Source organism: Dreissena polymorpha, chromosome 1 (assembly GCF_020536995.1).
Source record: "Dreissena polymorpha isolate Duluth1 chromosome 1, UMN_Dpol_1.0, whole genome shotgun sequence".
In the NCBI taxonomy this organism is placed as follows: domain Eukaryota; kingdom Metazoa; phylum Mollusca; class Bivalvia; order Myida; family Dreissenidae; genus Dreissena; species Dreissena polymorpha.
Genome location: NC_068355.1, coordinates 151,991,149 through 152,017,775, shown reverse-complemented (window position 1 = coordinate 152,017,775; position 26,627 = coordinate 151,991,149). Strand labels below are relative to the sequence as shown.

The window sequence follows — 26,627 nt, the reverse complement described above, 5'->3', positions numbered from 1 at the left end:
ACTTAACATATTTTTTCTAATAGCAATGTCACATTAAAGCCTATAAAATCATTCCAAAAGCCTGAGATTTCTTCCAGCACAGATTGCCAACCTGCCAAGCAAGTATTTGCGAGTCATCTGCCAGTGTAGCCTGTCTGTATGCTGATAGAGCTTGATCATTCTCTGACAACCCTTCTGCAGCAACTGCCAACAACACCAGGGCCATGTAGTTGGTGCTGTCATTTGCAAGAATGTCCTGAAGGAAAGCAATTTGCTGCAGTTGCAACCTTTCTGTTGAATTACAGCACAGTTGATACCCAATGGCTTGAACTTGGCGGGACTGATAACAAAAGTTCAAGCCATCCCAAAGACCAGCCAACCAATTTCATATATACTTATGTTTACTAACAGGAATCTGTAATAGATTTACATCTCCAGTTGAAAGGTATTTATACTGCATAATCTATATAGTACTTTCTGCTTTTGAATTGATAAGAACCAAATATATACTCAATATCTTTTATAAATCAATATTAACTAGAAATGGCGTGGCAGAGGCCGACGCGTATCCCCAAACCGCATGTTTGACCAAGGGGCGCCCCAGGGTTGGTAATGGGGCCATGCATAGTTGAGATTGACCGTATTATCACAAGAGAAGTTCAGTATCAATTCGAAGTAAATCGGTGTAAAAATAAAGAAGAAATTACAATTCATTTAACAGCAAAAACCGACATGCATGATCAGTTTAAACTAGAACTGGGAGTCTTTAAGGGAGATCTAAAGAATGTACCCACGATTGGGATCGAACCCGTGACCTCCTGGTCGCTAGGCAGACATCAAAATATTACCCAACAGTGCACGATTGAAGACTAGGATAAAAGATTACAAAGAATTTAACTTTACATAAATATTAAATAAATAACATATAACCATTGTACGTTAACATATTGAATAAATAACATATATAACCATTGTAATTTGAAGTTATAAATAAATATATATGACCATTGTAATTTAACATATTAAATAAGTTGTATATGACCGTTGTAATTTAACATAAATAATAAATAACATATACAGTGTAATTTGAAGTAATAAATACATAAATATCAGATGACCATTGTTATTTAAAATATTAAATTAGGAAAACTTAATGGCAAACAAGAGATGTGGTTGTCAGAAACACAATGCCCCCTAATGCGCCGCTTTGTTGATTTTTTACCTTTGACATTGAAGGATGACCTTGACCTTTCACCACTCAAAATGTGCAGCTCCATGAGACATACATGCATGCCAAATATCAAGTTGCTATGTTCAATATTTCAAAAGTTATTGCAAAACTTTTACCAAGGTTAAAGTTTTGGGACAGAATAACAGACAGACAGGCCAAACACATAATATCCAGATCATTTGATCCGGGGCATAAAACAATATACCCCTGATCATTCGATCCGGGGCATAAAAATGTTAAATAAACAAGATACACAAAAGGAACCTTCAGGTGCACAGCATAAAAGAATCCTAATTATATCATGCATTCCTTTATTTATGGCAAGGAACAAATAGCCTAAAACTAAATTGCAAATGATAAGACACAAGTACAAAGCAAACAATAAACATACACACATGAACAATGATAAATCCAATTGAGCAGCATAACAGGATAACAAAATTGATTTTCAAAGCATGACACAAAGTTTTTTCTGAACAAGTAATTAGTGTCATTTAAAGAAGTTACCAAACCTTGCACTGTGTTTCAGCTTCCTTGAATTCTTTCTTCCTAATTGACTCCCTAGCATTCCTCAGAAATGCTTTACTTTGTTTTGGATCCATCTAACAAATAAAAGATTATCAATAATAAATTTAAATGAATGTTCAGTGCTCTAACAGGCTTTTTCTGCTCCATTTTGGGAATATGCCACACTGGAATTTTGGGAATTTCGCGTCGTGAAAACCCCCATTTTGGGAAAAAAATTATTCGCAAAATTGGCTCAATTGGGAAAAATTATTGCATGTAAATAGTGTTTCTTATATTTCAAAGAAGCCGTTAACTGGTAAATAACGACTATTTTGATAACTTATTATTAAAATTTTACAAAGTATTATTAACATGTGAGATAAGTGCAGGTTTTTTAATCTGAATTTGGGGAAAAGGCCTGACCTTTTTTGAGGTAAAAAAAAAAGGTGCGAAGCGCCGGATTTTGAGGAAAATAAGGAAAGTCTTAAATAATCATTAACATATTTTACAGTTTTTAAAACAAATTCAAGGCAACAGATAATTTAATTATGCAACACTTTCTATTTTCTACACCGGATCAGGTTAACTTATATATTTTAAGTTAAAAAAAAAATTTTTTTTTTTTTTTTTTTTTGTTGGAATTGGGAATTTTTTTTTTCAATTGGGAAAAAAACAGCCAGATTTGCATTGGGAATGGGGCTGAATTTCGGACCCGTGGCATAGGGCGGAAAAAGCCTGTCTAAGTATAAAAGTAATATTAAAAATGACAGACTTTTGCCTTCAATTACACTCTCTCAAATTCATCTTCAATGTATACTTTGTCTTGCCTATTTTGTGCTATTGTAACATATTTAATTAATATATTTAATTTACAATTTAACACATATAAAAATCATGCAGTCCCACTTGAAATTACCTGTATTGTAGACAAAAAAAGCAAAATACTCAGAGATTTGATCATCCAAAAGACTTGACTTGCTACAATGTACCGGTCAAATTGTGTGACGAACAGTTGAATAGTTTTTCTGATCTGTGCATTTCTGTCAAATTCAAATTTGATCTGCCAAATTTCAAAGGGCCAATCAAATCTGAAACACTGAATACAGACCAGCCAATTCTATATCCCTCTGCCTTTGGCAGAGGATAAACAAGACCTGTGTTTGTGAAACATAATGCCTCCTACTGCGCCGCTTTGAAGCCATATATTTGACCTTTGACCTTGAAGGATGACCTTGACCTTTCACCACTTAAAATGTGCAGCTCTATGAGACACACATGCATGCCAACTATCAAGTTGCTATCTTCAATATTGCAACAGTTATGGCCAATGTTACAGTTTTCGGACGGACGGACAGACTGACGGACAGTTCAACTGAGAAATGCCACCCTACTGGGAGCATAAAAACATTTATGTTCATGCTAGGTGCATTTTTTTTAACTTAACATATCTTGTTAACTTTTAAAACAAATACAATTTTTTACAGATAAACAATTCATCCAACATCCGAACAATTTCAATCCGAAGTGTATTCCACAATACAATCAAACCATGCAGAAATTGATGCATTGCAAAACAGTATTTGTTTGAAGAAAATTGGTTTACACACATAAGCTTTGTTTGTTCACACAAAGTAAATTTCATGACGTCTGTAGCAAACAATAAATACCTACTGTTAACAGAACCAGCTTCGTATTATTTGTTGTTGTTGTTGTACGTAAGGATTAGGTTACACACAACTCAACAACCTATCGTTTCTACAGCCAATCGAGGCCTAAGCGAGTGCCTTACGAAATTATTATTATGGTCAAATTAAATGATATTATGGGCATTTTCATTGTTGAATTAGGCTGAAAAGAATTAACAGGTCAAAAGAGTAAGTTAAAATGTGGTTACTGACCAATTATCTGCAACTCATCTTGCTACCAGTTGTTTATAAAAAATATATATTATATTATATATTTTACGTGACTCACCCAGTCCTGTAAGCCGAAATGATCCGTTAAACAAAATTGTGTTTTTGTGTAGTATAAACGAATCTGCACTAAAACTTAATTTAGGTTCACATTGTAAATGCGTGATCAGTTGTCAAACGAAATGACGGTTGATATTCAAATGCATTTTTTCTCTTTCCGGGATATTGTTTAAGTTTGTTGATGCTGCATTAACAAATATAAGTGTATATGAAGTGAAAACACCAAAAATAAACAACGGTTGCGATAGAAACTTATAAACTGTTAGATGCACATAATATCACTTGAAACAAGACATCGTTATTTTCCCATGCCAGCGTCGTAGCCACGCTGAGGCACACCGAGGCAGTTGCCTCAGCTAAAATTTGCAGAGCCATGTGGAGATTACAAAGAAAAAAAAAGAAAAATACATGTCAAAAAATTAAATCTTTATAAGAAATTGAGGCAATTTCATGAATTTTAGGCACTCATATTCACAAACATATAATATCATTGAGTACAATAGGTGAGGCAGATATTATTATTTCAATTTCAACGTCGTAGCCACGCTGAAAATCAAATACCGATAGGTAAACGTACGCAAATTCTGATACAATTAAGTGTACAATTTTCGCAAAGAAAAAGAATCGTGATTAATTCTAAACAATCTGTTCCAAATAATATTAATAACTAACTGATTAAATGGTCATTTGTACGGTGATGCACATGGCTGAATGATCGATATTCTACTGAAATCTTGAAAATAATAATACATTTTTTTATGTTAATATAAATGTACACAAATTTATGTTAATAAATAGATATCCAAAGAGATATAACCGCTTTCAACACGTATTTATAAACTTTTACGACGTGTGTGATGATAGCCTTTTTAGCAAGTTTAGTACATAGGTTGAATCATGAATCCTATTTAGTCCTTTTAGCACCTTTTTAGCCTAATTAATTTATTCAACACGTTCAGTACAACCTTTGAAAGGTTGGAAAACACATGATAATTTTTTAATATAATTATTAAGGCTATATCTACGGCGAGTGGATATGCACCTTTATGGGCCCGTTTCGGACAAATAAGAGTTATCCCCTGGAAGCGACTTGTGCACGCTGATCTCCCGTCGGCTGCTTGTCGGGCTGACATAGTTTCTTCCCTGGATTTAAAGGAGGGTCGGGGGGGGGGGGGGGGCTTACGTACAGCCTATTTAGCATATAGTGCGCTATATCCACGGCGAGTGGGTATGAAATTTTGTGGAAACCTTTCGGATAATCAAAAGTTATCCCCCGGAAACGACCAATTGGAGACTGATTTACCGCGTTGATCATTACAAACACCATCATCACCGTCACCACCTCAACCATCACCTTCACAACCACCTTCACCACCAACATCATCACCAACACCAAAACTACCAACACTAGCAACATCATCATTTCCACAACCACTACCACCATCGCCACCACCATCAGCATCATAATAACCACGACCACCACCATCAGCATCACCATCACAACCACCGTCACCAAACCACCACCATAACCACCACCATCACCTCCAATATCACCACCACCATCAACACCACCATCATCACCACCACCATCACAACCATAACCACCACCATCATCACCACCAGCACCAGCACCACCGGCTAAATTGAAGAATCTTCATGGCATCCGTAAACGATGCGCCATCCTTCTCCCGCAGTTGAACCGAATCGTGAAAGAGTCCCATCTGACACGAACTAGTAGCTGAAATGAAAATAAATAAAACACTACTTTATTGAAAATATACACTTTAGTATCATTTTAAACAACGATGATATTAAGGGGCGATAACAGATAAATAAAATAAACACGTATTAGCATATATACCGGTAGGTAAATTAGAATACGTCCATTTGCAAGAAAATGTCAGAGTTAACGTTAAACATCTGCACTGAAAAAAAGGATAAGACCTTAATTACCGCCTTTAGTTAACCGTATTGCTGTTGAAAAACAGAACGAAAACGCTATCGAGTATACTTGATTTTTAGAGCCAAGGCGTTTTAACACTGCTTACGCTGACTCGGACAACTCGGACTCGCTGTACCAGCACCGTCGACCCGCGTCAGTGTTTACGCTAGCGGGCAAAAAAGTGTGTCCCTCGCAGTAAAACTGAGGGGCCTTGCCAGAGTTTGAGCAGACAGACACACAGACAGAGCGTCAACAACATTAAAACGTCCTAGCTCTAGAAATCAAGTCGAATGGACAGTGTTGTCTTTCTGCGTACCAACAGCAGTACTGCTTACCATAGGAACTCAACGACAATCGCACATCACAATTGTCTCTTTAATTATACCTGTCTAACGTCAATTTCAAAAGTATATGTTATCACTTATCTTTGTATTTACAGGAGTGGCAGAGATGACAGTTCAACGATCCATACTTGTTCAACGATCCATACTTCGGTCGTTTTACTGTGACCTCCAGCAGTTGGTCGTGGTGTATCCGATCCCATCTCGTGTTACTGTCTGTATCCAAATAAACGGACAGCTGTTCGAAAAAGATGTTAAAGATGACACCCATTGTGTTTATTAAATACAGACAAAGGACATGTCGCCAATATGCTTTGTCGAAATCTATTGATGAAAGTTTTAAACTGTTCCAAATCACAATGTGATTTTTTTTCCAAATTAGTTGCAGCGCAACAACCTTTTATTTACGATAAAAACTGTCAGTTTTGAAAGTTCAAAAGGAGTGGATTCCGTAAAAGTATTCATACACATTTGGGCGCACACGTGCATTGTTAAATGTCTATCGCTTCCATGTGGAAAACAGCAAACATATTAATGTGTGTTTATGTTCTGCTTAAATTGGGTGATATACTCATTGTTTTCAATACTTTTAGCGGTATTTTAGTCAACAAACTATTTTTTCGTGTGTACATGTGTATTGTTTTTCATTTTCCTCAACCAAACTTTTTAACACTAATCACACCTACAAGCTCTGTCACAATTGCAAAGCACACGCAAATAAGTAATAACAATTTATATTTACCTAATCAGGCGAAATGCACATCTATTCTTTTAAATATCCCAACAACCATTGATCAACCCTACACAGTTTCACGCCTTGATAAACCACCTGATCACATCTCAGAAAGGTGTAACGTGCCACTAGCTAAAATTTAAAAAAAAGTAGTTGTGCAAAGATGGGCACTGTAATTGTATTTAATACAGCAATTATCAGCTTATTCACACAACTGAAGCATTGCGTCGAACTGATAATGTATGATTAAAAAAGAATACATTACACATTTTGTGATTTTAAGTCTGCATTAACTGTAGTCCTATGAGCTAACCCTAGGCTTGAAAGCGTATGCAACGTATAATTATTATATTAAAAGAATGATATTTGGATGGCACCAGTCGAAGTTTTACGAATCCTTTAAACGTTAACACACACCTAGTGATATAGATTTTTTAGTTTGGCCGCACACTGTCAGTTCGTCGATGGTATTTTTTTACTTGATCGGACGTAGATTCTTTCGAATAAGATCGTGGCGACAAATTATGCAACGAAGGCACTAAGTAATGTTCAATAGACTGATACATGAAAAGCAAGAGTTTAGAAACCCCACTTATCACCCGGGTACAAACAACGCTGGTCCATTATATCAACCAATAAAACAAAGATAGCTTACTTTAAATAATAACGATTCACACGGTGTGTAACTTAAAAAGAATCATAAAGGGTCAGCTTTATTTGTACCTGCAGATTAGTGTGTTTTCCCAAAAAGTTCCCTTTCCGGGATACATATATTATCGTCAAGGTATCGGACGGCAACCGGTACAGTCATCCAAAGGCCCTTATTTTACGTGTGGCGGTAAACCCTAATCATCTTTTAGGGAATTTCATTGGCAATATTCCTGCATGCGCGACGACCCACACATTCACATCGGTACATTTATACTGTTATAAAGATTGATATATATATATATATATATATATATATATATATATATATATATATATATATATATATATATATATATATATATATATATATATAGAAGTGGATCTTCGAATGATGCGGTTGACATGCTGCACCGTACGTCAGTCGGTTGTTGTGAATTATGTGGTTAACTGTAAACAACCCCGAATATACTGTCAGAAAAGAAAACAAGAAATATCTTTAAAAAAAAGATATTCGGTGTATATCCTGACTTTGAAATAAAGGTAGAAAATTGACGTTTCTAATTTATTAAATTAAAAACAAAGGTTTTAGTATTGCTGTGCTCTTTTTTCACTAAATAGTCGCATATCCACCGCATGAAATGTTTGTTATGAACTGCACGAATATTAAACCACATAACAGTGTTCGTAGATACAAACAAATTTTACCACGTGAGATCACATCACATGGTTTATCATGAATTTATTTCTTCGTCATTAAACCATGTGGTATGTTGATATTTAATTAAGACGCAGTTTTCTTTGCACACATTCAAATAACACGGTTACATTCGTGTGACGCGAAAATGGGTCTTATGGTATATGCGGAAAGCGTAGCTTAAGCCCAGCCTGCGCACTTACGCAGTCTGGCCAGGGGCTACGCTATCCGCTATAAAAACTTTTCAACTTTAAAAAAAAAAGTTCAAGTCTTCTTTTTAATAGTCAATGTAGTTGAAGATAGAACGGATAGAAAATGATGACGCATTGCTAAATAAAAATGTACACAAGAAAATTGAAAAAATGGCAAGAAACTTTACCGATTTAAGTTAAATATTTTGTACTCCTCATGATAATAAATATGTCGCTGTGACGCAATCGGTAACACGTCCGACTCTGGATCAATTGACCATTATATTTTCACTGCCTTGGTTCGAACCCCAGAGGGTCCTGCTTTTTTCAAATAACTTCCATCAATGATCCTTTATATATGTGCTTATGATTGAAAACGCTTTTGATTAAATGTGTTATGTAGCGTCCATGATTCCGATAATTTAGGTATAAAATGTGGTTTAAATGACCTTAAAAACGCACCAAAGACGTTCTAGGTATAAAACAAATACGGGGGGGGGCATGCCCGGGCCTCCTTGAATGGCCGAATATACTGCCTCGGCTAAAATTTAGGTCTGGCTACGCCACTGCATGCTAGAAATACTTTATTTTTTAAAATTCATTTTCCCAATTAAGGCATCTAAAAAATATATATGTTAACTCTTCCAAAAATTGCAATAAAACAAATCGAGGTTTTGATGGCGAACTTACAATGAGCCAAGGACTCTAGATGACAATATACGCTCCATGAATGAGAGCATGCAACTGTCACAAGGGTGACACATTTCAAACAGTTTCAAACTGGACATTTAACTTGATTTAACAGCATATCAGTTCTGATCTATTGTTTTATTCGAGCAAAACTATTTCTGCACACCAGGCAGTAGGAGTTCTTCGCCGCAACCTAAAAATTTGCTCATCAAAAGTTTAAGATGATGCTTACAAAGTTATTGTTAGGCCTAAGTTAGAATTCTCTCCCACTGCCCGGGACCCACATACAAAAGCTTAAATAAATCGACTGAAAAAGGTAAAAAGACTTGCAGCCAGACTCGTAACAAACATATTTCAAAACACACGCTCAGCAACTAATATCATAGACACCCTAAATCGGCCCACACTTTAAATACGCAAAACAAAATTTCGTCTCTTCATGCTGTATAAAATTATTCACCAAGCATGTAGTTTCTATCATTCCTCCAAATAATCGATCGTCTTGTTCCCGTCGGCCGCTGATCCAGACTCAGAAGTCACCATTGCTTTGGACACAAACAATCCTCAAAAAACTCTTATACATTATCATTCTACCCAATAACAGTTATCCAATATAATTAACTACCTCCCCATATATGTTAGGCAGCTGCAGATGAAGTTTTCAAACCCCTTACTTCTGTGGCTGTCCTTAAACCCCTTATCCACCTATAGACACTAACAGGGTACATGCATATACTTTTATATTACCGGTAACACCCAACTGATCACCTTTGTACAGTTTTTCCACCCCTTAACTGATAGGCGCCGGCACAAAAAAAATATTAAGAAGGAGTGCTGTATCAGAAGAAGGAGTAGAAGTAGTAGAGGAAGAAGAAGAAGAAGAAATAGAAGAAGAAGAAGAAGAAGAAGAAGAATGACAAACATTACCCGAATGCTCTTGCGATCATTATCGGACAAAGTCGCTCGTTGCTATGGAAAAACAAATAATAATGTTAGAGACCGTGCCTTATTTCCCCTAAATCTTACTTGCTTTGTGCAATAATGTACTTCCCACAATTACAAAGAATTTGAGAAGATTTTGTTTATTATGTTTCTCCTTTTAAAAATATGCACCGCAAATTCAATATGCCCATATTTGCAAAATTTTGCTTGTATGTTGTCATTATCTAACGCGTGCGCAGATGAAGGACCCATATCGAACCAATGTCGAATTTACGGCTTTGCGTTCAGCTATTATTTTTGGGAGCATTCTAGTTCGTGTCAAGAAGTACTTCAAAATGAACAGATGGCCATAGGTGTCGATGTCGAATATTTACACAAATATTTGTGTACTGAGTGCGACATGGATTATATTGGCCGACATAGGGCCGACATCAAGACACTTGTATATAAACAGAAGTATACCCCAATGTATGACTCATTGTATTTTCGTGTAGTTAACGAAGTTTAAATACTGTATCAATTGTTATTTTTTGTTTGCTTGGATTAGAAGGGGATGGCTATTATAGTCATACATCGGCCGGGGTTTCTCCATGTAATTTTCAAAATAACGCACATGATTGGCGTCTTAATGTTCTTGTTCATTTGTTTTATGAAGATCTTGTTTGCATACGTGGAGTTTTTTTCTGATGCAAGTTTATTAGGTAAGCACAATCTCCACGCAGAGTTGTCGTTCCTTGCTCTCTCAAACAATCCAGCTATGCTAGTTTCACTCAAATATCTGCGCGAAGGTTGAGGTAAGCAGTGGTATTATTTGTTAATAAAGTGCCTATAATTGTGTGAGTGAAGTCCTTTATCTTTCACATATGTTATTTAATACATTTCCGCGACCATTTTTTTTTCTTTTGATTATGTGTTTCATGTGTTTGAAAGTAAAATGATCATTCAAATTAATGTCATAGGTAACCCATCAATATGTTGGTTTAATATTATATGGATTATTTTCAAAAAAATATGGTAAAGAAAGAGACAGCAGTAGCAAACAATTACAAGCACACCAATAAAATTAGGATGCAAATGGAACACGATGATATTTTTTAAACATATATTGTGTCTGTTAATCCGTTTGTTAAACTTGTTAGATGCCTTCATGTTTGTGAGGACAGGCAGTGTGACAAGCACTCGTTCCTTATAAACATACTAGTTACCGGTATACTTACGAAAGTTGGTGCGAATTTTGAATAATCAGAGGCAAGTTCCATTGACTTAGTCTTTACTGTCAGATGTCCACGTTTGGCGCGGTCTTGTGCTGTTTTAGGAAAATTGAGGGTATCCCTCCTTTCCGGTATGCAGTCACCACTGCGCTAACCGGTCCAGACGGACCTGATAGTGCCTCACTCTCGGGGAGAGGTTACATAAATTGGAAGGGTCACGCCCGTGCTGGTGCCTATTCTATCTATCATGTGATGTCAAATAGAGCTTGTGTCAATCTGCTTTACTGTTATATATAATTAAGATATTCCAACGCATTTATTGACTGTTAAACGTTTTAGTATTCACCATATTAATGAATTAAAACGTCCAGAGGCAGAAAATAGATTAATTGTTTAACAATACATTATCGATCCTCAATTACGCAGCTTTATTCACTTTACCAGAGCTGAAACTGAGCATGATTTCCGATACGTGCTTGTTTCACGGTGGTGGCGTTTCCAGCTGCAGTTATAAGTGTCGGAACCGCTCTTCTAATATTTTTGGAAAACTTCTTTGGAGCTCAACGGTATGTTTACATTATTATGTTTTGGAAACAATTACTCATAACACAAAAAAATACTACAACTTCTATTACGTCTAACATTACCGGTACTTCTACTACCATCTAGTACTACTACTGCTACTGCTTCTTCTGCTATTGATTCTTCTACTACGACGTTTATCATTATTTTTATTGTCGTCATTAATTGTACATGCCATTATTTGAAGGAACTTTTTGTTTTGATATTTTGTCATTAGTTTCAACCTATTTATTTTAGTTCGAGTACATAGAAAGCTTAAGGCTTATGCGCAAACGCTCTCGAGTTCGATCCCTGAGACTAAAACCAGTACTTGCTGTCTATGGGGAAAATCTTAAGACCTCTCCCACAAAGGGGATCGAACCCGTGACCTCCAGATCGCTAGGCGGACAGCATTTCCACTACACCACTGCGATATATAATATATGTATATATGTATGCAAACCTGTTACCATTTTTCTCAGAATAATTGACATTTATCAACTATTTTTGTTCATTAATTCACGATGGGTATGCGGAGGATACTTTGATAACAGATGGCACTTCGATACAAGATAACAACAAAAGCCACGCGCGAGAGGTAAGTTCGTCAGTTTTTTTTTAAAGTTATATCATAAAGATGAGTTTTTTAAACAAGGCGCATGGTCGAGTTTATAAATGGTGTATCATTTTCTATTGCAAAGAAAAACATCACGGAAGAATGGTAGATCCCCCCCCCCCAATTTATTTTAGAAAATTCGGTCGGAAAACAGCATAAACTGAACGAACAGTAAAAATTTCAACAAAATAAAACTACCTAGAAATATTGCAAGAAATTGTTTGATATTCCAGCATGTAGAGTTATCACTGTGCTTCAAATACTGAAGTTTTGATAGTATTTAATGAAATATAAACGAAGATAGAACATGTTTTAATACGTGGTATTCATGAAGTTGCGGATACTTTGATTCCCGATATAGGGCACTTTGGATAACAGAGACTTTCAACAAATTGGGCACTCTGATAACCGAGTTTAATCTTCTACCTGAAATGCATTTATGTATATTATGTCTGTTCTTACCAAACATTTTGAAGTACGAATCAATTTGCATTGTCAAGCCCGACACCTTGGGAATCTATGCATAACGTAATTACACATGTAAAATATAACCAATATGGCGTTGTTCGTTTTCAAAAATCTTATTACTATTAATTTATATAATTAATATTATAAGTGCACATTTTAAATAAGTTTCGAATGTTTATACTCTGAAGTAATATATTTCAAGTGACGACCGAAAATAATTGTCTAAAAAGTAAACTTTTAAGTGGTGAATTGAGATTAAATTTGGCATCCGACTCTTAAAACATTTGAATTTCCTAAAAACCATTTTCAACTAAAATTTAACATGTTGTAACATTAATGGACATATTGATCTTTTATTTCGGTTAGTTGGCATTTTCTTGATTTATTTCCAAGTATTTTTATTTTGTTGAAATATGTAATGATCATGAAATTGTATTTCTTTTTTAATAATCCACTGTTTTTTCACGACTTTATTGCTCCGCAATACAAAGTACTATACCATTAATCGACCAAACAATGTTACGTGTCTGAAAACCAAATGAACAGAACATAAATGCAAAAAAGCGGAAGAACTCAACTCTCGCGCGTGGCTTTAGTTGTTATCTGGTATCGAAGTGCCATCTGTTATCAAAGTATCCGCATACTCGGCGTGAAATTGTACACATTTAAGTCATATATAAAGTATTTTTGCCGCGCTCTAAGTAATGCGGCTATATACATATATGCGTAAAGTGTCGTCCCATATTAGATTGAACAGTCCCGCTCAGGCAAATCAGGGACGACATTTTCTTCTGTTTGGTATTTTTCGTTTGAAAGGAATTAAGGCACTTCTTAACGAAAATCCAGTTTATCGGAATGTGTCGTCCCTGATAAGTCTGTGCGGACAACACATGCTAATATAGGGCGACATTTTACAGACACGCATTTAGTCCCATTTTCAAGAATCAAAGGCTCGTGTTTAAGTATATGAAGAATATGAATAAAATCAAGAATGCCCTTCCCCTTGTATAGTTGCCGTTCTGCCCCCTCTGCAACGTCAATGTTATTTTTGACTGCGCTCATATTACTAAATGGATAACTCTGTGCGGTAAACTTGGAAACTAATCATGGTAGATAAGGATCGGTCGATCTGAAATTACATATGACAGTGTTTCAGCCGTTCGTGGTCGATCTAAAATTACACATTACAGTGTTTCAGCCGTTTGTTTTGAACTGTGTTGTTCCTGTCCGCGAATTTATTTAAATTCACTGGTATAAATACATACGCTTTTTGTAATTCGTGTTTCCATGTTCAGTATCCTACGAGTATTGTCTAATAGTAGGTAACATCTACCAATGTATAATCATACGCGTGACAAACATCTGCTCTTTTACTTTTTATGTTTGGTTTAAGTGTTTACCGAATTTTCCACTTAACCCATTTATGCCTAGCGTCTAGAAAAAAGGCCTTGGTAAACAACGTAGATTTTGGCATGTTTTGAAGTTTGTCATTAAATGCTTTATATTGATAAATGTAAACATTCAATTTTAAAAGCTCCAGTTAAAATAGCAAAAACAAAATTTAAAAAAGGAAAAAAAGCAGCCCGCTGCAGGGCTCGAAACAGTGACCCCCGGAATCCTGAAGTAAAAACGCATTAGCCAACTGAGCTTACCTGCCAATCATATATTAGTAGCGTATTTTATTCTTCGTAGTTTCGCAAATTTAAACGACAATAACAGAACTCTCCAAATTATGCAATCGTTTTTGCGTTGCAACGCTTTATAATTTTTATGTTTATAAATCGTCAAAAGATGCATATAATGGCTATATTTGACCATGGTTAATGTGACACTCAAAGTATGTTCGCCTTTATAGCGTTATAACCGGTATACTTTTATTTTTAGACGGATAATTTCCTCATAATAAATATTACAAATAACCTGTAGCGATTGCGCTGAGAAAATTATACTTTTTTCAAGAGACATTATACACGAAACCGCATTTTACTATATTTGAAAACAAAACAAAACAACATCGCACGTTATTTGTCTATTAATTAAGCATCAAACATCGTTAAAACCTTGTCAACATTTTATATGATCAGTGGCTTTTTACCAAATTGCGAGTGGTTGCTATGTAACATATACATGTCAGAAGAAACTTGAGAATTGAGCATTTGATTTAACGCCTATTTCTACGTATAAAGCATATTCAATGGCGGTGTACAATAGATATTAAAAATCTAAACACAATCAAACACATACAAAGGTACATCACGTATTACCTTAAATATATGCAAAATAGTCACCGAAAAGTATGTCTTAAGTTGTTTTTTGAAAGTGTCTATTGAAGTACACTGTCTTAAACTCAAAGGTAGGTTGTTCCATAGTTTTGGACCTACAGTACTGCAGCTTCTATCACTGAATGATCTTTTCTTGTTGAAAGGTACATTAAAACTTGTCTGTTATTTGAAAAGGTCAATTCAAGGCCGGCTTTTTTAACAGCAGGTCTAACTACCGCCTGTTTCCACTTCGCAGGGAATACACTTTATGCCAAGGAAAGGTTTACTTATTTAGAAATGGTTGGAATAAGCTCATCCAAAAACAACTTTTACAAAAAGATATCAATTTCGCAGGACTTTGTTTGTAATTCATTATTTAGCTTTCTGATCTCATCTTCTGTGAGATTTTCAAAATTTCCAAATTGTGTGACCTGTTTCGCAATCGGCGTGTAGTTGTTAAAGTCTTTAAGATTCTCTCGGATTGTCTCTATTTTCTGTATACAATTATCAGCAAATGTGTCAGCTGAAAAGTTGGCAACGGGTATTCAGACTTGCTTCCCGTAAGCTCCGACACAAATTTGTACAGCTTTTTGGAATCACAAGTCAAAAATATTCTCACTGAACCACGGTTTTGGGGATCTTTAAATTTGCATTTTTTCTTTTATTGGAGCATGTTTATCCAGAAGTCCCCCGATCTCATCCTCAAACTGATGGACATAAGTTTTAACAGAGTCAGATTCGATTGACAATTTAGCCAGATCACTACCAAATTCGGAATTATCCATGTTTTTGAAGTTTTATTGATTATATTTGCTTTTTTCACTTTCGTGACTACTTTGATAGCAAGGTTGATGAAAGGGCCAGGTTCACAAGAAAGTTATTCTACACCATTTGCAACTTCAGTTATCACTAGGTCAAGACTATGGCCATATACATGTGTAGGGAAAGTAAAATGCTGTTTCAATCCCATGGCAAATAAACAGTTATTGAATTCTGAAATTGCATTACTATCTTCATGTATGTGCAAATTGAAATCGCCCATGACCAAGAGGTTTGAACATTTTGCGACAATGGCTTCTAGAAATTGAAAGAAATTGCTCACAAAATGTACAGGTGTAGCCAAAGATGGAGGTCTGTAAACACCAACACAATTTATGGTAATATTTTAAAAAATCAGCTGCTAAACTCCGTACTCAAAGCTTTGGGTTGTGCCTGATACAATTTCACGCATGTTAACACTGCTTTTGCATGTAAGAGCAACAACACCACCTATTTTATTTCTGCGATTTGCAACACTAATTTTATAACTATTTTGATTTAAATCTGATGTTACGAAATGATGTTGTGTTTCGTCTGAATACCAGGTCTCAGTTAAAAGAGCAAAATCAGTTTTGTCTTCACGGAGCAATTGACCAACTAGTACATCTGTCCAGACTAATTAACGGCAATTTAAAGTCAGACAGGTAACCTTCTCTGTTAAGATTATTGCATCGTTTGGGGTATATCAAATTTGAAATATTTACACCAATTTGTCCTCTATTTCTGTTGTGAAGAGTGTATCTTTTGACCCCTGACCAGGTTCTTCTAAGGTTCAGTATACCTAAGCCTTTTAATCTGGCTAAAACTTGTTCAGGCTCAATCCATTGTCAAGGTTGTGAGCGAAAACTCATCAGCTCACTTGCGGTATATGATAATCCATCTGAGCCCCCAGGGTTATCCGTGTTTTTGTGCATAGAAAAAGTGTTCACCCAGTTACAACACAAATCTTTTTTATTGTCTAATTGTTTTAGAAACAAATACTTTGTAAACACAATTAAAATTCCCAAAACAAAGTTGATATTCATGATGCACACATATTTAATAATATCCACAGCAAAATGAAGTCAGTACAATGTCTTTTTCTCACACAAAATCAAATATTTGTTAGAGAATACGATTTAGCAGTCTAATATATTCGGCGCCTAATACTAATAGAAGAAGAAGGGTGTATTTAGATTAAACCTATTTATTTAGCTCGATTGCATAGCAATCCTAAGACTTATGTGAAACGCTCTCGTCTGTTTCCTGGGACTAGAACCAGTACTTTGCGTCTAAATGGGATATCGAAAGTACAGTGGGGATCGAACTCGTAACCTCCCGATCGCCAGGCGGACACCATATCAACTACACCACTGCGACCTAGGGGCGTATTTTGCACAGACTGTGCCACATGTACCTCATACTTGGCCATATTTAACTCAGACTGAGCCACACACCTTAGACTGAGCAAAGTTTACCCTCGAGCTGAACCATATTATGTTCTCTGACTTTATTATTCACGTGCGTTGATAAGTTCTTGTTAGCGATATTTTCGTTGATGAAATTCGCACAGGAATGAATCTTGCCGACAATTCCATTTGTATAAGTAAGGTTTAACATGGTATTTAAAGTAAATGCAATAAATATAGAGAATACTAGGTTAGTGTTGAATACAGAGAAGTTTATGTAGCGAGGCTTAGAACGCCGGAAGCGCGAGCCTTGGCGAGCGCTTTCGGTGTTCGAGCCGAGCAACATAAACTTCTCTGTATTCAACGCTAATCCTAGTATTCTATTTATCCCATTTGATTTTTTCAACGTGACATTCAACATAAATAGATCTAATAACCTTAACAATAATTTTAATTCAGTCATAAACAGTATAAATTTGGTTATAAACAATGCACATTGCACGAAATAAGGAAAATGTGATCAATTGACAATTCAGATATGTCGACATACAGTTCATGTAGAAAACATGTGAAATAAGTCGCGTTTATAATAAATCGTCAAAAAAAAGGGGGAAAACGACGCAATAAGTATGTCATTTTATGACGCCATCAATCAGCTGATTCATTATACGGATGGCGAAAAATTATGTCATATGACTAGATCTTTTCACGGTTTGGTAAATTGACAAAATTGAAAAAAGTTGTTTCAGATTCGCAAATTTTCGTTTTAGTTATGATATTTGTGAGGAAACAGTAATACTGATCATTAACCATGGTCTAATATAGCCATTATATGCATCTTTTGACGATTTTAAAACCTAAAAATTATAAAGCGTTGCAACGCGAAACGATTGAATAATTTGGAGAGTTCTGTTTTTGTCGTTAAATTTTGTGAAACTACGAAGATTGCTTATATAAAGTATAAAATACGTCGAGTAAGTGTACTCGGCGGAATAGCTCAGTAGGCTAAATCGTTTTTACTTCAGGACTCTGGCAGGACTCCAGGGGTCACTGGTTCGAAACCTGGTCCGGGCAATGTTCTTTTCCTTTTTTTAATTTCATTCTTGATTTTTTACTGGAGCTTTTACGATCCAATGTTTACATTTATCGATATAAAGCATTTAATGAATAAGTTTAAAAATGCCAAAATCTGTGAAAAGGCACCTTTAAAGGTTGAAGGTCGTATAATTTTGAAGCTTAAGTTTTGTCGACTTTGTTTCTTATGAAAAATCATTCAGTGGTAAAGTAAATATAAATAAAAAAATAACAAAACAAAAATCGTGTAATTTTATATTTTATTTCAACATTTCTTTTGGCGAATATGTAATATATATATTTTTCTGCAAAATATGCACATTTTCTTCTAATGGGTGACCTTAAAATTCGATCAATGAACCAAACAATATCGACCTAATTTACGCGCATATCGCATGACGTCATTTAAAAAGTAGTCCGTGCACGCGACAGGTATATTCCACAGTGTTGAATACAAGCAAGTATATTCCACAACGTGTTATACCGTCAATGTCGCGGTGAAAATGGGATAAATGTCGACGTCACATATCATACATGCACCACCATAATTTATGGCATAAATACATTGCCAACACATGTACAGGCACTTGCTTGACACAATTCACAATTGATGCGACTTAATAGTTAAAACCATACATTGCGGCACTGGTCACACGGTTTAGCTTGATCTTTTTTTGTTGGGTAATGTAGCTAAACTCTCGAACGTTCCATCTTGAAATAGATAGCGTGATGTCAATGATCAATTTTGCAAAATTGCTTAACTAACCAAGTCATCAAGATCTCACGTGAGCAGTAGTATAATCGAACTAGTTATGTGACTTGGCGCGTCTATTTATGAGTTCGTCATTTTTGATCAACGCGCAAATGCTGCGCCATTACACGAGATATGACGTCATAAGACAGGTGATCCTGCTCGTTCAGCTTTTTTTGGAGCTTTTTTGTGCTTCGCAGCATGGCTGTGAGAGGGGGCTAATAGGCTTAATCCGGAATTCCTCCGGGAGCTGCTGGGGCTTCTGGAAAAGCTACACTCTAGATTTATGCTTGTTGCTTCGATCACTGAAACAAAACAGTAACAAAACTCATGAATTGCGCTACTTTTTGACAATCACTCAAAAAGCATGGGATTTAATATAAAAAAGAGACATGCAACCAAGAGAACAATAACATTTAGGCAAAAGATTAGTTATTATTCTATGAATGACAGAGCGGACAATCTGCTCATATATGAATTCACCCACTTCTGAACGCGCGGTATATATTGCATTTTTACTACCTTATAACCAATTAATGCCTATTGGACTCTCCCATCCTTCTTGATGGATCAATTTATTTCCAAAAATAGGGATGTCTGGTATGTTTATTTCTATATTTAGAATATTTCTTGCACAAATTCCTTAAAGCAAACAGCGCAGACCCTGATGAGACGCCGCGTCGACGCGGCGTCTTATCTGGGTCTACGCTGTTTGCCAAGGCCTTTTTTATAGACGCTAGGCATAAATGTGATAAGCAACTAGCATTTCCCACCTTCACCGGAAGCGTGACTAATTATATAAGATTTCCCTAATGATATAGAAATATATGCATACTTAAAGGGATCTTTTCACGCTTTGGTAAATTGACAAAATTGAAAAAAGTTGTTTCAGATTCGAAATTTTCGTTTTGGTTATGATATTTGTGAGGAAACAGTAATACTGAACATTTACCATGCTCTAATATAGCCATTATATGCATCTTTTGACGATTTTAAAACCTAAAAATTATAAAGCGTTGCAACGCAAAACGATTGAATAATTTGGAGAGTTCTGTTTTTGTCGTTAAATTTTGTGAAACTACGAAGATTGCTTATATAAGGTATAAAATACGTTTAGTATGTGTAATCGGCGGAACAGCTCAGTATGCTAAAGCGTTTTTACTTCAGGACTCTGGCAGGACTCCAGGGGTCACTGGTTCGAAACCTGCTCCGGGCAATGTTCTTTTTCTAATTTTATTCTTGAATTTTTACTGGAGCTTTTACGTGCCAATGTTTACATTTATCAATATAAAGCATTTAATGAATAAGTCAAAAAATGCCAAAATCTGTGAAAAGGCCCCTTTAAGACATCAACGCATTAAGCGTTAAATCGAATTAGATGTATTCATGAGATATGAACATACACACAGTGTGCATAGTTGTCCATAACAAGACACAAATCATAGAAAGAGAAGACGCCAAAATACAAATGCGTTGAATATCACCAATCATGAAATAATACGCGACATCACGCTAAAATTCCATCTACATTAAACAGACCAACAATAATTGGTGACCTAAAAATGAAACAATAATCATTATTTGACACTCTAGGTTTGATCTATTTAAAGCTACGACGGGCAACCTGAAAAAAAACACGAAATTTACGGGTACCTTAAGTCATTAGTTAAAATTGATGATTAACATTTTGATTTAAAGTCTTTATTATTGATGACAATTTACATATAGTAGCTGATATGGGTTTGATATATAGCATGATTTTTAGTTTATATTTGGGCCGTGCTCTGTGAAAAGGGGGGTTAATGCATGAATAATTTCAAAAAATGTACTTCTTAGCAAACATTAAGTTTGGGTGGAAACTGTCGTCCCTGATTAGCCTGTGTGGACTGCACAGGCTAATCTGGGACAACACTTTACGCACATGCATTAAGCCCCCTTTTCACAGAGTGTGGCTCATTTATTTCTGGAACAACATAATTATGCTACAAAAGTTAGCCGTTAGCATTGTGTGAGAATGGCTCTTCGTATGCATGCTAGTTAGCCGTTCGTTCTGCGTAGGCGTGCTTTTTAGCCGTTCGTTCTGCGTAGGCATGCTAGTTAGCCGTTCGATCTGTATAGGCATGCTAATTAGTCGTTCGCTGTGCGTAGGCATGCTTTTCAGCCGTTCGCTCCGCGTAGGTGTGCTAGTTAGCCGTTCGCTCTATTTAGGCATGCTGGTTAGCCGTTCGCTCTGCTCTGCGTAGGCATGCTAGTCAGCCGTTCGCTCTGCGTTGCGTAGGCATCCTTGTTAGCCGTTTGCTCTGCGTTGGCATGCTAGTTAGCCGTTTGCTCTGCGTAGGCATGCTAATTAGTCGTTCGCTGTGCGTAGGCATCCTTGTTAGCCGTTTGCTCTGCGTAGTCATGCTAGTTAGCCGTTTGCTCTGCGTAGGCATGCTAGTTAGCCGTTTGCTCTGCGTAGGCATGCTAGTCAGCCGTTCGCTCTGCGTTGCGTAGGCATCCTTGTTAGCCGTTTGCTCTGCGTATTCATGCTAGTTAGCCGTTTGCTCTGCGTAGGCATGCTAGTTCGCCGTTTGCTCTGTAGGCATGCTTGTTATCCATTTCTTCTGCGTAGGCATGCTAGTTCGCCGTTTCTTCTGCGTAGGCATGGTAGTTAGCCGTTCGCTCTGCGCAGGCATGCTTGTAAGCCGTTCGCTCTGCGTAGACATACTAGTTAGCCGCTCTCTCTGCTCTGCGTAGGTATGCTAGTCAGCCGTTCGCTCTGCTCTGCGTATGCATTCTATTAAGCCGTTCGATCAGCGTAGGCATGCTAATTAGTCGTTCACTCTTTGTATGCATGCTAGTTAGCCGTTCGCTATGCGTAGACATGCTAGTTCGCCGTTCGCTCTGCGTAGGCATGCTCGTTAGTCAGTCATTCTGCGTAGGCATGCTCGTTAGTCAGTCATTCTTCGTAGGCATGCTCGGTAGTCGTTCGCTCTGCGTAGGCATGCTCGTTAGTCGTTCGCTATGCGTAGGCATGCTAGTTCGCCGTTCCCTCTGCGTAGGCATGCTAGTTAGCCATTAGCTCTACAAAGACATGCTAGTTAGCCGTTCGGTCTGCGTAGACATGCTAGTAAGCCGTTCGCTCTGCGTATGCATGCTAGTTAGCCGTTGGCTCTGCTCTGCGTTGGCATGCTAGTTAGCCGTTCGCTCTGCGTAGGCATGCTAGCAGGGGCGGTTTCAGGATTTCTGGTTATGGGTGGGCGGGATATTGAAAGATTTGCTGGGCTCCAGGGGGCCGCTGTTGTTTGGTCAATGTTGGGTCCCTGCTAAAAAGTCCAGGGGGGGGAGGCTTTGCCCCCAAAAGCCCCCCCACCCCCCCACCCTGAAACTCCACGATTTTAGTGATTTTGAATGCTTTGACAACCACTTCTCGAGCACGTCACGCCTTACGTACTTTCACCAAAGTACCTTCTTATAATGCCCAAAAGTGCATAGTTTGTACGTAATACGTATGGATATAGCCAGAAGAAATGCTATAAAGAAGAACACACTGACGGTTATCAGGCTAGTGGTGAATACAGCAGGGAGGGGGAGAGCATGAATACAATTTTGTTTCTACAGCAAGATAATGACCAAGATGAAAACGAGATTTTATTTTTTGACGTTGGCGCACCCATCAATGCTTACATGAAATTCAGCGAAAAGAGAAACAATGTGTAAAAAGAGAGAATAATGAGGGATACATCAGAATCGCAAAGTTCGACTTGAAAAACCGGGCGACAGAGACTCTAAAGTTAAAACATTTAGCAATTGTCTGTGATTATTAGGAAATGATGTACTTTAGCGATTTTAGGGGGGGGGGGGGGGAGGGTGGGGCGGACGCGTAGGCATGCTAGTTCGCCGTTTGCTCTGCGTAGGCATGCTAGTTAGCATTTTGCTCTCTGTAGGCATGCTTAGTGGCCGATTCTTCTGCGTAGACATGCTAGTTCGCCATTCGCTTTTCGTAGTCATGCTAGTTAGCCGTGCGCTTTGCGTAGTCATGCTAGTTAGCCGTTCGCTCTGCGTAGGCATGCTTGTTGGCCGTTTATTCTGCGTATTCATGCCAGTTCGCTCTGCGAAGGAATGCTTGTTAGCCGTTCGCTCTGCATAAGCATGCTAGTCATTCACTCTGCGTAGGCATGCTAGTTAGCCGTTCGCTCTGGGTAGGCATGCTAGTTAGCCGTTCATTCTGCGTAGGCATGCTAGTTAGCCGTTGGTTCTGCGTAGACATGCTAGTTAGCCGTTCGTTCTGCGTAGACATGCTAGTTAGCCGTTGGTTCTGCGTAGACATGCTAGTTAGCCGTTCGTTCTGCATTGGCATGCTAGTTAGCCGTTCACTCTGCGTAGGCATGCTAGTTAGCCGTTCACTCTGCGTAGGCATGCTTGTCAGTCGTTAGCTTAGTGTAGAGTTGCTACCTTTGCTCTGGGCATAAAGTCGGTTGCTTCTTCCAATACCGCCAAAAAAATTGAACAAATTACGTTGTTGACGTTAACTTTGGCATTTGAATTATATATGCTTCTACATGAAGAAATCTTGATGAAACATGAAAACAATCATCGAATGATTAAACTTAATAAAAAGATATTTTGGTAAACATTGTACAATGTAGTAAAACTTATGGACAACGTAACAGTTATTCTATTTAATTGTATCACTGATGATTGAAAACTCAATCCGTACAACCAAACACATAGTAAAGGGTCGACAACAAACAACGCCTTTTTTATTGATCTAGTTGGTCGTTAGCATATAATCAGCCAAGAATTGCGTTAAAGAAAGCGTTTCATCTGCAGCTGATTTACTATCGATACGAAATTATCGAGAGTCTTGAAAGTGAAGATGGATAGTTCATACACATCACGGATCCTAAAAATCTCGTAGTCAACTCATGAAGAATACAAGAGGCATATTATGTCCAGTAATACTAGTAAATACAAATAACAAATATATATGTCATTGTGCTACCACCTAACAAAATTATAAATACATATGTGTCTTGTTCTGTGAAAGCTGGTCATAATGCATGTGCGTTAAGTGTCGTCCCAGATTAGCCTGTGCAGTCCGCACAGGCTAATCAGGGACGACACTTTCCGCCTAAACTTGATTTTCGGTAAGGAGGGACTTCCTTGAAACTAAAAATACCATTAAAGCGGAAAGTGTCGTCCATGATTAGCCTCTGCGGACTGCACAGGCTATTCTGGGACGACACTTTACGCACATGAATTAAGCCCAGTTTTCTCAGAACAAGACACATAAACCGGTACTTACGATACTGATTTTCTTCCATTTTAAATGTACAGATGAATATTCACATACAAATAGGTTCGTCAAAAAAATCAACTAAGCACAATTCATTTAAAGGGGCCTTTTCACAGATTTTGGCATTTTTTAACTTATTCATTAAATGCTTTATATCGATAAATGTAAACATTGGATCGTAAAAGCTCCAGTAAAAAATCAAGAATAAAATTAAAAAAAGGAAAAGAACATTGCCCGGACCAGGTTTCGAACCAGTGACCCCTGGAGTCCTGCCAGAGTCCTGAAGTAAAAACGCTTCAGCCTACTGAGCTATTCCGCCGAGTACACATATTACACGTATTTTATACCTTATATAAGCAATCTTCGTATTTTCACAAAATTTAACGACAAAAACAGAACTCTCCAAATTATTCAATCGTTTCGCGTTGCAACGCTTTATAATTTTTAGATTTTAAAATCGTCAAAAGATGCATATAATGGCTATATTAGACCATGGTAAATGTTCAGTATTACTGTTTCCTCACAAATATCATAACTAAAACGAAAATTTGCGAATCTGAAACAACTTTTTTCAATTTTGTCAATTTACCAAAGCGTGAAAAGATCCCTTTAAAGTCAACAAAGCAATATTGTTTAACATTTATTTGAACCAGTACTAACCCGGTATGTAACAATGCTGATAACTTATAAAGAACATCTTATTTCTTAACACCAACTCAAATAAATGACACAACCAAAACGAAAACAACGTTTTGTTTACAAACACCAATTATTGTTTTAAGGCTTTCCTATCAGAACTGATTCGTGAAGCAAGTTCTAAAAAATATGTCATCATTTAAAACGATAGTTCAGTTCTTACCGTTGATTCTCACGCGGGTACTGTTGACGTTGTGGTCCATGTCAGACGTACCGCATCCCATAGTAATCACCGCAAACCGTTTGCAAATTGTATCAAAACTGCAACAAGTGATCCTTTAAACTGTTTATAATAGTAATGATTACGCCGATTGTTGCATGTATGCAAATGAAAAGGTACATCGATTTACAGTACGTATCTTCATTTAGCACTAAATACACGCTGGCTTTTCAAAACAATATTATGTCGGTCATTCATCACAACGTGCGTCATCGCTAGCGATGTATATTCCGTCAAAACATTATCTATTCCATACAGCTATGTAAATACGGAGCTATGGAGGACTACACGCCTTAACGGGCGTTTCTATGGCAACCAGAATAAGCGTGGCTGTTCAATTCGATTGAATGTTTTTATAATATGTTTCGCTGGCCCTTAAAGGGGCCTTTTCACAGATTTTGGCATATTTTGAAGTTTGTCATTAAATGCTTTATATTTATAAATGTGAACAATGGATCTTAAAAGCTCCAGTAAAAAATCGAGAATAAAACTATACAAAAAAAGTAGCTGGTACCAGACCAGTGACCCCCGGAGTCCTGGAGTTAGTCTGAAGTAAAAACGCATTAGCCCTCTCGGCTATTCTGCCAGGTATACACAGTTAAGTATTTTATACCGTATATAAGCAATCTTCGTATTTTCGTAAATTTAAACGACAACAACAGAACTCTCCAAATCTTTCAATCGTTTCGCTTTATAATTTTTAGGTTTTCAAATCGTCAAAAGATACATATAATGGCTATATTGGACTATGGTAAATGTTCAGTAATACCGTTTCCTCACAAATATCATAACTAAAACGAAAATTTGCGAATCTGAAATGACTTTTTTTTCAATTTTGTCAATTTACCAAACCGTGAAAAGATCCCTTTAAAATGATTTTAATATTGACAGTATCGATTTCCTACATCGGACGTTATCGGTAATAGCGTGTGTATGAAGTGTAAATCTTCTGAAAACAAGATTTTATAATCAATTGAGATGCTGTCTGGGTATATGACAATCAATGCAGTTATCGTGCGTTTATTGATAAAAAAAGAAAGTGCAGATTCATTCGTTCTTCTTTGTAAAAGAAAACTGATCTGGTCCAAACCGAAATGGCAATGTGAGCTTATAAACACACGTGCCTCTGGACTGCAGATTCTGGACCAATACTTAAAACATATTCCGAAATCATGGCCAAGCATTCGTATTTGAACCACTTGCCATTCGGATTTTTTTTCCAAACGCTGTCAGTTAATATCAATACACTGATGCAATTCAAAGTGATTTCTTCACATATTTTTACGTTATAAGTAAACAGATACACAAATGATTGGACTCCTTTGGAAGGCAATGTCCGCAAGTCCATGCATATTGCTAAATGACAATTTTATATTGCTTGATGACAATTTAAATTGCTTTTGTCACCTT

At 36.9% G+C, this 26,627-nt stretch overlaps 1 protein-coding gene and 1 long non-coding RNA gene across 3 annotated transcripts in view; both read right to left on the bottom strand.

The window, feature by feature from the left end:
- The window catches only part of LOC127856166 (tetratricopeptide repeat protein 37-like), a 98,165-nt gene extending 94,727 nt beyond the window's left edge, over window positions 1–3,438 (bottom strand). The window contains exons 1-3 of one of the 2 annotated variants that reach the window (XM_052392206.1): window positions 3,389–3,438; window positions 1,723–1,812; window positions 92–235 (exon numbers count right to left, since the gene is read on the bottom strand). In XM_052392206.1, coding sequence (XP_052248166.1) covers window positions 92–235; window positions 1,723–1,812 — 234 coding nt within the window. In that variant the 5' untranslated portion in view covers window positions 3,389–3,438. Of the gene's footprint in view, window positions 1–91; window positions 236–1,722; window positions 1,813–3,384 lie in introns of both variants that reach the window. The other variant, XM_052392217.1, reaches the window with a different exon arrangement.
- A 15,080-nt stretch (window positions 3,439–18,518) lies between these two features.
- LOC127856543 (uncharacterized) lies at window positions 18,519–25,354 on the bottom strand. The gene is made up of 2 exons (XR_008038114.1): window positions 25,161–25,354; window positions 18,519–19,328 (listed from the first exon to the last, which is right to left on the bottom strand). It is a non-coding gene; the product is annotated as an uncharacterized LOC127856543 (long non-coding RNA).
- Between the last annotated feature and the right edge of the window lie 1,273 nt (window positions 25,355–26,627).